Consider the following 17,301-nt stretch of genomic DNA (forward strand, 5'->3'; position numbering starts at 1 on the left):
GCTCATATTCTCCTAAAAGTAATATTATTAAATTCTGAGTATAGAAAATTTCCTAAAGAGTTTAAATTCTAAGTGCCATACAGTCACATTCGAAGGATATAAAATGATGAAGCAACAAATGATCACGGTAAAAAATGTTATTAACGTTAATTAAAAACAAACAATAACATAACCCTCTAAGAAATAATCCTTTCCTCTTTTTTTCTTTCTAAACTATACAAAGTTGAGGCTTGTGGAGTAAAATCTGGTAACAAAGTTGAGTTACCCAATTATGGAGGAAGGGGTGGTATAATGAATTTAAAATTAGCAAAAAGATATACAAAATGAAGATTCATATGTATTACACTGGGTGAGACATTGTGAAAAGGGAGTCTTGAGCCATAGGAGATAAGGTAAACTTTCCACGTTCACTTCTCCAAAAATCATATCCTCATCTCCTTAAAGGACAGGAACAGTCTTTTTGGTAAAAGAAACAGCATAGTTATATAGAAGTCTACCATTCTTGCAAAAAGCTATCACGAGAAAGACTATGGGATTCTTTGCTCTTATCCTACAAAGAGCTATTACAAAAACATAATAGATACATCAAACAACACAAAATTTTAAAGGAACAACACTACAAATCCTGACTTTAATGTAAAACTTGATTTATACAAACATATCTTCTCCATGACTTTGTTTTTTTTAATTAAGTATAATTTACCTTTGAACATGTTGTTGTTTTACCACTCCCTTGCAATCCAACAAACATGATCACATTCTGTTTTCCTTTAGTGGGTGTCCATGCTTTAACTCCAGGGTCTACAAGCTACAAACCAAAAACAAAAATAAAAATAAAATCAGGTTAACCTATGCTTACATTCAAAACCCCTCTCCCCGCAACTTTTAACTTGAAAAAGTAATTTATAGACATTTAAATATAAGCGGCAACCATAATCCTACCATTCTGATACAACTCTATTTCCCTTTGTACACACGTAGTGAAATTTAAAAATTTAAAATAGTACACTGTGAAGTCATAAGCAAGCCTATACTCCCAAACCAATTCAGAGGTAAGGATCTCAAAATATTTTTTAGAACAAGCTGGAGTGTGAATGTGAGACCAAGTTTGAGCCAAAGGAGCAATCTACAACAGCACTGCAGAAATATAAAATATATGTGCAGGCCACATATGAATTTTTAAATTTCTAGTAGTGACATTAAAAAAAGTAAAAACAAGTGATATTAATATTTTATTTAACTCAATATATCTAAAATATTATAATTCAACATGTAATCTATATTTAAAAATTAATAAAATATTTTATATTCCCTTTTGCCATGCTAGGTCTTAAAACTTGACATGTATCTCCTACTTACAGCACATCTCAATTTGGACTAGCCACATTACAAGTGCTCAATAACCACATGTGGCCAATGGCTACCATATTGGGACAGTACCTATCTTCATGTTCAATTTGACAAATGTTTATATATGAACAAAATTACAAATTACATGTGAAAGACTTTCCAGGTCCGTCAAATATTAAATTCTCCAATGCCAAAGATGTACTGTTCTATAAAATTATTATATTTATAAAGTGCTAGTAAAAAATAATCACTAATTTTATAATGACAATCAGTGGAAAATTAAGGCATTCATACATATATGGACAGTCCCCAAATAAACAAGCATGAGGCATTTTTAAAGTTCATTTAAAAAAATAATTCAGTTCCAAGTCAGTTGTTCGGAGCTTGAAACCTGTATCTCCATATGATAATAAAACCATAATAGTAGTTAATGTCCTAGGACCAGATGACATAGACCATATTTACAACTATGTGTAAATAAAGTTTTAATAGAACACAGACATGCCCATTCATTTACTGCTTCTGTGCTATAACACCAGACCTGAGTAGTTGCAACAGAGACCATATGACCCACAAAGCCAAAACTATTTGTTCTTAAGAGAAATTTGCTGAGCCCATGCTAGATGATACCATAAAGGTTACATAATCCATATTATACGTGAATTTCAAGGAAAGCCATGTGGTAGAAAAGGGAGGAAAAGAAAACACATTTTGTGATCTCCCTCCCAGGCACAGGGTTGAAATGAACAAAATCTATCTTAAACATAAATCCACTGCCCTTCCTCCTAGATCCTTTCAGAACACTAATGCGGCCCCATATTCACCTCCATTCTCTATATCCCATGGCAGAATCACTCAGCTCTCTATGAACCTACTATTTGCAACCTATAAGTTTTATTGAATAATGATTTTTTAAAATAAATATATCTTATCTTCCTCCTACATCCTAGAACAGCAGTACTGAACTTTCATACTCTATATTACATTAAAATCTGTTATTCTATCTTGGACTTTGAATCGATCTTATCCTGGTGCATGCTTTTGTAACATCATACATTAATCACTTACAGAATATTGGTTCACTCAGGCAGCTCTTCCATTGTTGACACATTTCACTATACAACATCAAAACATTTTATTTATTAATATCAATAATGATCTCACTAGAAAAGTTAAATATTGGGACACTGTGACACTCATGGTGGAGATTCAAGCTTCTGGTTTTCACCAGAAAGCTGGAATTTCATTACTGGCTACAATACCGTTAGTTATTTGCCTTAAAGTGACAAGCTCACTTTATTTACTTTGGAGAAAATATCTGCCAAAGGCCCAAGTGTAAATAACCACAGATTGTCTGTTGTTCATTCATGTAAAAATGGCATTCTATGAAAGAAGTGGCTAGCTCAGCTTGCAATCAAACAATTACACATTTGCTTTCCTCAAGACAACCATCAAATTTCAGTACACAGCAACAGGGCTTTCTGCATACTTCCCATTTCATCACACAAAATCTTATAAACACATGTGTATTCAAGGGTCAAGATTTAATACTACTAATAACCTCTACTGCTCCATCAAAGACATTCTTAAATGAAACTGGCTTTTTTTTTTCCTTCACTGCAAGTGTGTGGGAGGAAGGAGTTCAATGACTACTAGTATAGTTTGGTACCACTGCCTTGATTCATGCTAGGGAGTTTTACCCAGTGGTTTCACCCACCATTGCTTTTGCAGTAAAGAAGGCTGAAAACACGCAAATAATGTCTTAGTGTTATTATGAAAACAGTTTTGGCCTTGCTTTTTACACCACTGTCCTAGACCATGAGCTTCTGAGTATAAGGCCCAGTCTTTTTCATCTTTGTTATCAGCAGTATTTGGCATACTGCCTAGAATAAAGTAGGTACTCCGTAAAGCCATCTTAACAAAGCACCTGATGCTCCAGAATTGCCGAAAGATTCCAACCCCTAAAAATAAAAATGTTCACTCACCCTGTGCTGACCTCTGGTGTTAGAAGAAAAACAATCTGGAAATATTGTGAGGAGTTTGGAGATCAGACCTGGGTCTACCACTAACTGTCTTACTTTTCTCAACTGCAAACTGAGAAGGAAAACTGGATAAATTTCCTGACCTCTTTTAGGTTCTGAATTTCTTTTTTTTTTTTTTTAATAAATATATTTATTTATTTTTGGATGCACTGGGTCTTCGTTGCTGCATGCGGGCTTTCTCTAGTTGAGGCGATCAGGGGCTACTCTTCCCTGGGGTGCGCGGGCTTCTCATTGCAGTGGCTTCCCTCATTGCGGAGCAGGCCTCTAGGCACGCGGGCTTCAGTAGTTGTGGCATGTGGGCTCAGTAGTTATGTCTCGTGGGCTCTAAAGCACAGGCTCAGTAGTTGTGGCTCACAGGCTTAGCTGCCCCATGGCAGGTGGGATCTTCCCAGACCAGCGCTCAAACCCGTGTCCCCGCATTGGCAGGCAGATTCTTAACCACTGCGCCACGAGGGAAAGTTAATTAGTCTACAGGACTAATTAGTCTACAGGACTTAATTAGTTAATTAAGTCCTGTAGACTAATTGATTAGACTTAATTAATTAGTCTACAGGACTAAACTGAAATGACACAACCATCCAAGGTACTAGACTTTTTCAAAGTACCAATCAGCTCTGCTAGAACCAAAGGAGTTAAGTGAAACTATTCACACAACATAGGGAAAAATACTCGAGACCACTAGCAGATACCTGTTGCTCTTAAAAAATTTTTTTTAGTTCCTTTCTTTTTTTCCCCTATGACTGGACTCAAACATATTTTCTAAAGCTCTAAGACTCTCATCATAATTTTCACAACAGCAGCAGCAATATCAATTCTAAGGTGAACAGGGCAATAGGCTATATTTACAACTTGCAAAATAAAACTTCACTAATTCAAAATTGCTTAAAATCTAGGCAAGAATAGGGATATTTGATCTTTTCAAAGGGACTTTTTGACACAATGAAAGTGTAGAAAAGAACTCTTGCCAAGAGTGACTTTCTGTACAAAAGCAAGACACTCAATAGGCAAAACTTGATATTAAAAGAGGATAAACTCAGAGAGGCTCTTCCATCAATTAATATATAGTGAAGTTTTACTTTTTGTAACTTGGCTTTGGCATTTTTTTGCAGGAGTAATACTGGCCTTCATACCTGTACTCAGAATTTTGTATTCAGGAAAGCCTATGATAAAAATAAGCCACTTCAGAAAAGTTAATAATCCTTCAATTAATATTTTTAATACAGATAAATATTCTATAAAAACACAAAAAAGTATTCTGAAATAGTATTACTGTTTGCAGTGCTAATGTAGTGAGTCTACAGAAAATCACAGCACAAGCTAGATATACTTTTACCTTCACAAGTTCTTTAAATACTGCGTGCTGAATCATTTTTCTTTTGTTAAGACCAGATGCCATCTCTTCAAGATCAATTGCAGACCTTCAGGATGATGGTTTTTGAGGGTAGAAGGGGGAAAAGTCAGTTAAGGCACTCTAAAAAGAAAATTAGCTTTTGCCCCAAAGAATGTAAGAATATTCAATCATTCATATTAATAGTATTCTAATTAACATGCATACAATTACTACAGAGTCATAAGTCCATACCATAAAGAATTTACCATGAAATGTTAGATGTAAGACTTTTGTTAGTTTTTCAAGGCTTTCTTTTGAAAGTCCAAATATTAATTTGTCCTCATATTAATGTAAAGTATTGATTTTATTTTTCTGGCAGCATACAGAATTTATACATGTTTACACCTAGCAGAAAATAAGACTACTTCCTGTAGTGTAAATGCTTAAATGCTAGTAGTTCTCTATTTAGTACCCAGTCTGACAATATGAAAAGGAGGGATGGCCTGAGCACGACAAGGGCTAGGATTCAGGCAGCTAATCGAGATGCCCTCAATTATTCTATGTGCCCTGTCCCAGTCAGTGCCCCTCCCAATTAACACAATAACTGAGACCATACACGTTACTCCTTTATTCAAATATGGACAGAGAAACCAAAAGGGGACAAAAAAGAATATAATTCTCCAATAATAAAGGAGGCTGATTAATGTCATCTTTAGTCTGAAGAGGATTAAAATGGCACCACTTCTCTATGATGCACCTAAATTGTTAACAGGCTTTTCTATTAAAATACTATACAGTATACGATTGAATCCATTCAGATAAAGGAGTAGTAGAATGGAAAGAAATCCATAATTAAATGAAAGCCACATGTAGTTTATTCTTTGAACCATCATAATGGAAATGTACTATAAACAAAGTCTTCCAACATATGAGTTCTGTTATTTCCCAGTGCTGTATAGCAAAAACATTTCAAAATATGGCAGACTTTTCTAGTTAGCTCCTCATCCCAGTAAACTATGTTTAGTTTTGCCTGTTTTTTACTTGATTAATTTAACTTACTTTACATTTTCTCTTAGTTGCTTCACTAGTTTAATATTAACATCTGCTTCCAATAATGCTGTACATACTTCTTTTAGCATAGCATTTAACACCTGCAAGTAAATAAATAAAAACTTAAAATGCCCATTGTATCATTTAAACCATACAAAAACAATGATTGACCAGTCATCATATACTACCATAACTTAATATTAATAAAAACAATACTATACCATTGGGGGGCGGAAAGGTTTTCAGTTAGCCTTCGAGAGAGAATCTTACTAAATGTCTAGTCATTTTGTCAAAATAAGACATTTCAGGGAATTCCCTGATGGTCCAGTGGTTAGGACTCTGAGCTTCCACTGCAGGGGGCAGGGGTTAGATCCTTGGTAGGGGAACTAAGATCCCACAAGCCATGCAGCACGGCCAAAACAAAAGACATTCCACTTTGTTTTATTCAACCAGGTATTAACCGTCACAATTTTATCCCTACGTTAAAGTAATAATAGGAAAGACGATATACAAGCCAAAAAGTTACTACACAATACATGTTGCCATTGAAGTTTTCTATGTCATTGAATTCCTGTTGCTGATATGCAGCACTGTATATTCACAACATCTGCTTAACTGGACTATCATGGAGGAAAATGTGACAAAAGAAAATGACTCAGTCTGACCTAGCAGCCTTACTACTTCCACTCAGAGCAGAGGAACAAAGTTGAAAAGGAAACTATCCTCCATTAATAACTCACTATCATCACATATTTGTTGAGGTGCAAGGCACTGTGGTTAAATGGTCACAAGCTATAAAATCTCTAAAAAAGATGAGCCCTTAGCTGCTCATGGAAATAACTGTTTACAGATTAGAATGTAAGCTCCGTGAGAATGGGAATTTTAGTCTACTTTGTTTACTGCTATAGCCCTGGTGCCAGCAAAAATGTTTGCAAAAATGTAGGCCCTCAATTACTTCTTTTTTGTTTTTTGTGGTACGCGGGCCTCTCACTGCTATGGCCTCTCCCGTTGCAGAGCACAGGCTCCGGACGCACAGGCTCAGCGGCCATGGCTCACGGGCCCAGCCTCTCCGCGGCATGTGGGATCTTCCTGGACCGGGGCACGAACCCGTGTCCCCTGCATCGGCAGGCGGACTCTCAACCACTGCGCCACCAGGGAAGCCCCTCAATTACTTCTTGAATGAATTCTCATCATCAACTTCAGTCATATGTCATACAGCGGCTTATCAGATTTCTCTATCCCTCATTAAAGGGATTGATAAAAATGGAACTGATCTCTCATTAGAGGGATTTCTCCTTGTTAATTCCCTAGTAGCAAGTACCAAGAACAGAGAAACAACTGCCAATTCAAGCAACATCTGTTATTTTACTTCCCACCAACCTCTTCTCCCTGGTCTCTTTCTTATTTTCCTACCATAAACACAAACACCATAAGGGTTATGCAACAGGGAAAACTGTTTGGAAAGCTGTTGTTTTATTTGTTCAGAATTTCAAAGGCTAAACAATGGTTTAAATTATGGTTTATTACTTAATAATAATTATTAGAAAAAGCCTTGGAATTAGGAAAATTATAAAAATAGGAATTAGAAAAAAGGTTCTAATCCTGTTTCTTCCAATAAATAAACATGTGAAACTTGACTTTCCGTTGCTGTTAAATGAGAGGCTGGACTAGCCGAGCTCAAAGATGGTCCCCAAATTATTTAATTCCATTAGCTTATTAAAGTGTTGATATCAAATTCTATCTTAGAATTTTTTTAAACCTCCAAGTTAGAAAGTACTTTTTATCTATTATTTCATTTGATCCTTAAAATCATCTTGAAAGGTAAATGCTATTTTCTCATTTTATACATTAAGAATTCTGAAGCTGACTTGCTCAAATCTCTACCATTTGTTTAGTGGGATGCTAAACAAGGTCTTCTAAAACCAAATTCAGTACTTTCCCATTGGTACCACAAAATATAAAGTATACTATAATCTTCTTTTTTCAGTTGACAAACCATTAAGATACAATGTGTGGAGAAAACAATGGGAGAAAGAAATACCTTAAACTTAAAATAATAAAACCTGGAGGAAAAGTATTTCAGATACCATATAAGGAGTCAGCTTACAAAATTTCCAAAACAAATGAATGAGGATTACAGAGGAAGTGAATCACTGTAGCCAAGATGGAAATACTAGCCTTTTATAAGAATGCTAAATAAAAGTCAAAGAGAAAAGGTCAGATACATGCATGCCTAGTCAAGAAGCAGGATACTAAAGTTTTAGGCCTATGTCAAGAGAGAAAGCAAAAGTATATTTCCAGGTCTAAGCCATTTTCAAAATATAAAAGGTACATCATTATTACATGTAAGTTAAGGTGGTTTTTGTTTTGTTTTTTGGGGGGTAATTCATTACTGAAAGTTGAAATTAAGACAGTTGATTTCTCAATAAAAAACGCTATCTAGTGTATCCATTTCTGGGTTTTATCTACTGGTATTTACATAGAGATTACTAATCATCCACCTCCAATGCTAGTGATGATGTACAATCACATGTATTTTACATATTTTACATACCTCTTCATTGATGATGGTGGCATTGCTCAATGAGCGTAATGCTGATGTTATTTTTCTTCCAAGGTCTGCTAGTACCATCCTGAAGACTTTAAGACGTGATTACAAGAAACTCTAGGAAGGAAAAAAATTAAAACATCTATAAACAATCAACACCAGTTCCCATAACTGAAGACTTCTAAAGAAGAGTTAGTTCAAATTAAAGTACTCTAGTGTTTAGATACTGTAACTTCAACTTCTATAGCTTCAACCTACATCTTCAATACTGTCAGGTCCAGAAGCTGAAGCTACCACTTGGTTATGATGGCTTATATTTGAATACCTAACTGGAATATTCTGTATGAATCAGCAAATTTAACATGTCAGATAATATGCTTTGAAGAAATGATGACATCTCAAATTAAATGTATTCATTTTGGACATACCTGTAAATATGAATAACTGACTGATGTGTTATGTACATTTTTAAATGAAAAAAAGGGTGAGAAAGACAAAGAAAGAAAAAGGTGAAATCTCCACCCAGGAATATTGCCTAATTAAAGGACAACTATTTTGATTTATGTTCTAAGTGAAAAAAAAAAAGTTTTAAAATTAGTAAATCACTTAACTTTTCATGCACATTGCATTATCTCATTTCATTCTTCTAAAAACTAAGGAAAGAGGTGTATTATTAAAAAGCTGTTCTTGATTCCCCAACTCTAAAACAAGATAACCTCTAAGGCCCCTTCCAGCTCTAAAATGTTACAGTTTTTATAAAATAGGTAGATGTACCTATTACACGTAAGTCAGGATGCAAGGACTCATGGATGGTAAGCAAGCAAATATGACTGGTATTTCCTGCCCTCAAGTTGCTTACCTACTAGCTAGCAAGACAAGGCACATGAATAGCAGCAAAATAAAGTGAATCTAGGAATTCCTCTGCCTGACTGCCTTCTAACTGGGACATAGGCTTTCTTCTGCCTTCAGACTCAAAATCAGCTCTTCCTGGGTCTCAAGCCTGCCAGACTGCTGACTAGAAATACCTGATGCAACTGAAAAAATGTACTTACCATAATTTTCTGTTTTTTACAATTACATGGTTACGTAAGCTGGAAGAGCAACCACTTCGTAGAAAAAATCCAGAACTTTTAACTTCTTATCCCATACTCATTATACCAAATTATTATCACATAAGTAAATATTCTTCAGGTAAGAGATAAGATTCAGTTATCTGATAGGTGTTTCAGTTTATCTCCTTTACCACTGCATTACCAGGAGTAATATAATCCTAATTATGACACCACAATTAGCTTTTTTAGAGATCATGTCATAAACAGATCATCCTCCATTTTATTTATTTATTTTTTCATCCTCCATTTTAAAAAGCTACACCAGTTAACTCTTATCTTCCCATGGTGACTGGCTCTTTTAAATTAAAAATTAAAAAAATTCTGTGAAGTTTTCCAATACAGTTTTCCTACGTAAGTACTTATTGGTAGCATATTTTAAAATATATTTGCCTGATTACAAAAACCTACACTTCAGTAGGGGAATAATATCTAATAATACCTTTTATTAATACAGTGTTTCCCCTGCAATTTCCAAGGATGTGTTTCTGAAAACTCTGGTATCAAAATTCCGTTCAAAAACTCAACGACTTCCCATTTCACGCAGAGGTAAAGTCCTCAGAATGGACTATAAGGCACTCTCCTCACCCTCCCCAAAGGATTCTGTTACTTGCTGCTGTTGCTACACATTTCCACCTCAGGGCCTTAGTACCAGATGGCATGCTCATACTCTGGTTAACTATATGGCTCCCTCCCTCATCTCTGTTGGACTGCTGTTGTCCAGATGCAACTTCTCAATGAGGCCTTCCCTCATCACCTGTTTAAAACTGCAGCCTCCCTTCTCTTCATTTTCTCTCATTGTTTTCTTACCAATTAACATGATTTACTTACAGCTAACCCCTGAACAAAGGGAGGTTAGTGGCACCGACTCCTTCCACAGAAAATCCACGCACTGCTATCTGTGCCTCAAAAACAAAGAAACTGACTCCACCCAAAGGCAGGAAGCGGAAACAGTTTGGATAGAATTGACTCAAATCCTAGTTCTTATGATTCCACATATTATGATCTCTAATTGAACACAAACTTATCCCCACACTTAATTTAAAAGTCTGTAAAATGAAAACACAGGTACTATATTGAAAAAAATCTGCACATAGGTCTACCCAGGCAGTTCAAACCCTTGTCGTCAAGGGTCAACTGTATATTATTTGCAGTCTAGCTCCCTCAACTGAAACATAAGTTGCATGAGGTCAGGGATTTTTGCCTCTTTTGCTGTCTTCTGTGGCTCAATGCTTTATTTATCTTCAGCCTATGTAGTAAGCCTTTAGTAAAAATGAACCTTATGGGTGAATGATGTATTTAAGACCTTAGGGAAAAAGCAAGACTAGGGAACCAAAGTCATGAAAGGCCTTACAAATATCTCTCAAAAGACCACTAAAATAAACCAATGAAGATAACATGACAAATCAAAAAAAAACAATGACCTAGATAATTGATATTGTACAATTAGTATTCATTTGCCTTATTTATTATAACTTTTCAGAATTTCCAACAAGATTCTTAAAAATTAACTTCGCCTTGTTCTAATATGCACACTAAAATACAAAATATCTTTTTTAATGTTAATAGCTAACCCTATATCTCAAATTGGAATAATTTACTGTTTAAGCACCCTCACTCAAAATTCTCTCTGCTAACTGAAAAGATTTATAGAAGTAATTATGTGTATACCTGTACTAGTTTCACAAAAGAAGAATCTCTACTTAGATGGCACTGTTGGAAAGGTAAGGGATTACTATATAGTACTTCATATAGTTTAACATCTATTATCTCATTCCACCCTCACAACAATTTTACCATATAAGCAGGTGAAGGAATGGAACAGCCATTCCCTACAAAAAAAGCATAATGACTTCCTACAGTCCCTTGGATACAGAGCCTTAGGTCCTAGAGTATGAATGATGGATGCTTTAGACGATACAGTTGAATACGCCTGCTGGCGAACTCCTGGGATGAATTTTGCTGCTGTACTACAAGAAAGGAAATCATATTTTGAAAGCAAAGATGCACATTCCTCTTCATAGAAGAGTAATAATTGCAATGTCCAGAAAGAACTGATAAGTACCACTGCAATCAGGACGTGCAAGGACTAATCTTGGCCCATCACATGTTCTTCTAACAGGAGTCTGGCTAAGAGTTGGATTGTGAGGTGATGGAAACAGTCTCAAGTTTGGGGTGCCCTAAATAAGTTAAGCACAGGGCCAAGTATCATACTTACCTGCTGCAGTGTGAAGTACTGGAAAGAGCATGGGCTTTGGAGTCTGACAAACTTGGATTCAAATCCCAGCTTTGTTACATACTGGCTGGGTTACTCTGGGCAAGTTACTTAATCTCTCTGAGCCTCACTTTCCTCACCTGCAAAATGGAGATAATACCATTATCAAGGTAGTTACCCTGAAAGGTTGTTGTGAGGATTAAATGAGACAATATGTATAAAACTGCCTGCAAGTGCACAGTATATTAACTATTATTTTCCTTCCTTTCTTGAATGATATCAACTGGCTCTCCCTATATCGTTAACTGAAGTGTGAGTAAACTGGAAATTTTCTGAACTCTACTAAAGTGACTGTCCCACTACCCAGGAATCACTCCCCCAGAATATTTAACATTTAGTGTGAATTACGTGTACCTGGTTATTATTCAATAGAAGCTGGAGTGTCCAAACAGCCACTTTTCTCTACATAAGCAATTAAAAATAATACTGCCAGAACCTTGCCCGATCTGAGATTATACAAACAGATCCTAACGATTAGAGATTCCAAATCTTATTATAATGAAAATGCCTATTAAAAAGTTCTTCTAAGCCCTAGTCAATGACTAACTTATTGGATCAATATTAGACTAAAGAACTAAATATACAAATATACTATTATTAGTAAATGTCTTTAGAAAAATGACTTCTATATTATATACTTTTCTATAAACTAGTCAATAGCCCAAACCAATACTTGCTTTCCTGACGAAATATATATGTGTATATACATATGTGTGTGTGTATGTGTGTGTATGTATATATATATATTTTTTAATTCTGCATAGCATATGTATTCATAGTCTAGAACCACAGAAAAGTAAACTATTTAACAAAGTGGACTATTGGTATTTTATTTGGTAAAATGATTATATCTGAATAACTAATATAATGTTAACGACTTTAAATTTAGGAATATTTTTTCATTGTGAATATACTTAGTCCTCTAAAGAAATAATTCACTTTTATGTTTTGTGATTACAAGAGGATACACAGTTTTTATAAAAATTCAAACATTACAGAAACATTAAAGGTAGAAATATAATTCCCCTAACCCTACCCCCTCTTTTGCCCCCTGATAACCACCAATAATACTTTGGAATACATTCCTATAGATTTTATTTTTTATGCATATAATTTAGGCAAATTGTCATAAGAATTATGGTTTGGGGGGAATGAAGAGGAAAGAAGAAATGAGGGAAAATCTTTTGTAAATATGCTTGCTAACGCTAAAAATATGCTTATACACAAAAGCCAGATTACAAAACTGCATATATTGTATTTTGTATAAACTAATATCCAAAAAACAGCATTAGCCACAAAGGAAATGTAAATCAAAGGCACAATCAGACACCACTTGACCCACACTGAGATAGCTATAATAACAACTGTTGGTGAGAACATGGAGAAATCAGACCCTTGTACACTGCTGGTGAGAATGTAAAATGGTACAGCCCTTTGGAAGTCTGGCAATTCCTCCAAATTTTAAACGCAGAGTTACTATATGACCCAGCAATTCCACTCCTAGGTACATGTGAGAAAAAGGAAGACACACATTCACACAAAGAATTGTACTTGAATGGTCATTAGCAATATTATTCATACTAGCCAAAAAGTGAAAAAAAGCCAAATATCCCTCAACTGATGAGTGGATAAATAAAATGCGGTATATCCACCAAATGGAATATTATTTGATAATAAAAAGAGATGAAGTACTGACACATGCTGCAACATGGATGAATCCTGAAAGTGTTATGCTAAATGAAAGAAACCAGTGACAAAAGAATATACATGATTCTACTTATATGAAATGTCCAGAAGAGAAAAATCTGTAAAGAAAGAAAGTGGATTAATAGTTGCTTAGGGCCTGGGAAACGGGGGAAAATGAGGAGTGAGTGTTAGTGGGTATGGAGTTTCTTCATGGAGTGATGAAAATGTTCTAAAATTGATGGTGGTGATGGTTGTATAGCTCTGCAAATACACTATAGACCACTGAATTGTACCCTTTAGGTGAGCTGTATGGTATGTTAATTTTATTTCAGTAAAACTTTTAGAAAATAATAATATTTGTCACCTCTGGATGGTGAATAACTAGTAATTTTTATTTTCTAATTTATATCTTTTTGCAATTTTCAAGTTTTTGGTAATGACTAAGAGTATTATTTTTTGTTAAGGGGAAAATTAATTATTTTTCAAAATGCTCTGTGAGAATTAGAATGATATTATACTAGAGGTTGAGATGGAGTTGTGACTTTTATTCATTTTAGTCACTCATTAAACACCTACTATGTGCTCCAGGAATTGTACCAGCATGAGAAAAGTTCTAACTCCAAATCAATAAATTACATCAAGTTAACAAAGACAAGACTCCTCTGTTAATTTCAGAAGATAAATTATGCATCATACCACCACTGACTTCCCTGCCTTATTTTGCACCAAAGTAGTATCAGGAAATATTCTCTTTATTAAAATAATTGTTTTCGAATTTAAAACTCATTTTAATATTAAAAGGTATACCAAAAATTCAATAACCAACAATGCGTAATAACTCAAAAACACTGGGAATCAACTCTTTAAGATACTTTTTGGCTCTCAAGTCATTCATAAAAAGAATCTTTATGTAAACTGTTACCAAGAGGAAAATTAAAACAAAGTCAAAAGAATTCCTTGGAAATAGTTTGCCTTGAAGTTGAAATAAACACAGACTGAAAATATGGATGAGGAGGGATGAGGCATATGCCCAAGCGATGGGTAATTTCAGTGACATTCAGCTAACACCTGTCAGCTAAAAATTAAATACTCAATTAGAATCTCTAGGGATGGTAACATCACAAGATTACGGGGGAAGTGGCCTCATCTAAATTCATGATTAGGAGAGCAAAACAAGGCATCTACATTTTGAAACACTTCACTGGCTATACTGATGTGCAGCCAGGGTTAATAATCACTGTATGAAGCAACACTCCTCAAGGGAAACAAGAGAATGAAACACCTGTTCTATAATTTAAAAATTAGAGACAATGTAGCAAATGCATTGAAGGGAGAGCAAGGAGACTATATACACTAAGCATACTCCAAAAGTCTATTCAAGAGATGTGGGCTTGAAGAACATGAGGGGAAGGGGCTCAAGCCAAGGGCTAACCATAAAGCAGAATTTATAGGACCCTAATGACCAAATGGTTATGGAGAATGAAAGAGAAACAGAGGCAAAAATGACTCTAAGCCCTCTAGTTTGACTAACCAGGTGGCTAGTGATGCCATTAACCAATGAATGGAAGGCAAAAAGAGAAGCTGGTTTGAAAGTTAAAGAGTTAATACAGAGGGCTTCCCTGGTGGCGCAGTGGTTGAGAGTCCGCCTACCAATGCAGGGGACACGGGTTCGTGCCCCAGTCCGGGAAAATCCCACGTACTGCGGAGCGGCTGGGCCCGTGAGCCATGGCCGCTGAGCCTGCGCGTCCGGAGCCTGTGCTCCGCAACGGCAGAGGCCACAACAGTGAGAGGTCCACGTACCGCAAAAAAAAAAAAAAAAAAAAAAAAAAAAGGGTTAATAGAGAAATGATTCAAGGGGCTTTAAAGGTTATTTGTAATGTTCTTCTACTAGGTTGGATATTGAGTGTTCATTTTATTATCCTTTTAAAAACTGAACAAATAAATATCACAAAATTCAACTAAAACATGGGGCCAAAACTCAAAGATACACTAGGAATCCCTGCTTTTATGCACTTTTGTGCGTAGGACGTATGTCATTTAGAAAGGGAAAAAAAGGAAGGTGGAGAGAGTGAGTTTGGTTTTAGACCTATTGAATTTGCAGAAACTAAAGAACTATTTCATGAAACAGAGGCTAGAGAAAAAGATGTGGAAGTGGTTGGCATACCAGGATAATACCATGGAAGTAGATGAGAGCATTTGGGTTAGAGCCATGGTGAAGGGCCAACCAAAAGGAGAAAGTCACCTAAGACTGAGAATAATCAAAAGGATAGAAGCTTTTACTAATTCCCTTTCCCTCTCCGAAGGCATTCAGAAGCAAATCAATTGAAAACAAAGAAAAGCGACCACTTAATGGGTATCTTACTGTATTCCAGTGGCAGGTCCAGAATTTCTAGACAGGTGGAGTTACAGGAGTAATCACTTTGAAGGAGGGCTTGAAGATGTTTTTGCACAGTACTTCATATTCGGTTGGAAAATACTAATTGATCAGATCAAAAATCAAAGGACAGAGGTTTGACGGAAATATTTCCCCTCCCCTTTGGCACCACCACTGCTGTATTCTGGGCACTGTACCAAACACCTTACCTAATCTTTCATCTTCATACTAAGCTTATTAGGTAGATGAGGAAACTGAGGCTAGATCAGAATAACAACTTGCTCAGGGTCACAAATCTCCTAAGTAGCACACTGTCCATAGCTCTCATGGCTCTTTATGCCTTACTAGAATTTCTCATTACTCATCTTGGTGTGATGTATATTTATGTGCCGCTCTCTCAGCGTACTGTTAGCTCTTCAGTGCCAGGGTTCATGTCATTAATTTCTGTATCACTATAGCTAAGAATGAGTAAATATTTTGTTGAATGAAGCATATGAAAGAACTAGGTGATAATAGCATCCAGGACGCCAATAGGCGAAAGAGCTTCAGGAAATGGTTAGCAGCACCAAATGCTACGGAAAGAGCCATCAGTATACCTTAAGTCGTCAACGGCACTGAACTGGTATCCCTTATTCATTTTTGAAAGTCTACTATCGGCGGAACAATGTGTTAATTAGTCACAAGTTAACATGTAAAAATAAAATCTGGTACAAGTCAAAAGATTTTCGGAGAAGTAGCCACATCTAAATCCTTGATCACGACAGCAAAACAAAGTCAAGCCTGCAACTGCTTACGTTTAATTTGGCTCGGGTAAATCTGAAGACAATTTTAAAAGGGTCACAAGCGCATCTTTTAATAAAACTTCTGATGGGAGACACGAGATGAAAAAGGGCCAGCGCACCTCCGTCTCGGTGACGACAGCCGGTGGCCAAGGACGCCGTGTCTAGCCCCCTAGGCAGGGTTAGGGCTGCCCCTAGCTGCTAGTCGGTAGTGTTGAGCGGGAAAAAGCAGACACTTACCGCAAAAGGTACCGCTACAGCCGTGACCCAAACGGGCCGGGGAGTCCTTCGCGAAGCCCCACGCCGTGGGAGGAAAACAACGAAAGCGGGGGTCAGACAGACAGGTGCTACCCCACATAAACTAGGGCCCCAGCGCCCAGCACCGCGACGCCAACTCCCACCAGCTGGAAGACCGATGACTGCCACCGAACCTTCCGCCCTATGTGGTAACGTCACCACACGGCGTAGTCCAGCCTTTCATGAAGAGGATACACTTCCGCTTCCGGGGCACCCGCCGCGTTCCTTCAGTGCGTTTACCGAAAGGGTTTATTGAGGTGTTTCTTTGCTTTGACTGGCTTTTGACATTCGTTTTCTATCGCTCAATAACTGCGGCATTAAAGTTAGTATTAAGATAGGAAGCTCTCTAGGGATGCGATCTCAGGAAAGAAGTCCAGCCTCCAGGCGCCACCTTAAGAAAAAATGACTTGGCTGAGCACCACCAGCGGAGAGAGATGGGGGTGTAGGGATGTCTGCGTGTA

General features: G+C 36.5%; 1 protein-coding gene across 3 annotated transcripts in view; it reads right to left on the reverse strand.

The window, feature by feature from the left end:
- Positions 1-17,062, reverse strand: part of LOC101323535 (signal recognition particle subunit SRP54) — an 86,721-nt gene extending 69,659 nt beyond the window's left edge. For 2 of the 3 annotated variants that reach the window (XM_073800554.1, XM_019924033.3), the window contains exons 1-5: positions 16,784-17,062; positions 8,327-8,437; positions 5,782-5,873; positions 4,726-4,810; positions 704-808 (exon numbers count right to left, since the gene is read on the reverse strand). In XM_073800554.1, coding sequence (XP_073656655.1) covers positions 704-808; positions 4,726-4,810; positions 5,782-5,873; positions 8,327-8,404 — 360 coding nt within the window. In that variant the 5' untranslated portion in view covers positions 8,405-8,437; positions 16,784-17,062. Of the gene's footprint in view, positions 1-703; positions 809-4,725; positions 4,811-5,781; positions 5,874-8,326; positions 8,438-11,647; positions 11,785-16,783 lie in introns of all 3 variants that reach the window. The other variant, XM_019924034.3, reaches the window with a different exon arrangement.
- Positions 17,063-17,301: the final 239 nt, after the last annotated feature.

The sequence above is a fragment of the Tursiops truncatus genome, chromosome 2, assembly GCF_011762595.2.
Source record: "Tursiops truncatus isolate mTurTru1 chromosome 2, mTurTru1.mat.Y, whole genome shotgun sequence".
NCBI lineage: Eukaryota > Metazoa > Chordata > Mammalia > Artiodactyla > Delphinidae > Tursiops > Tursiops truncatus.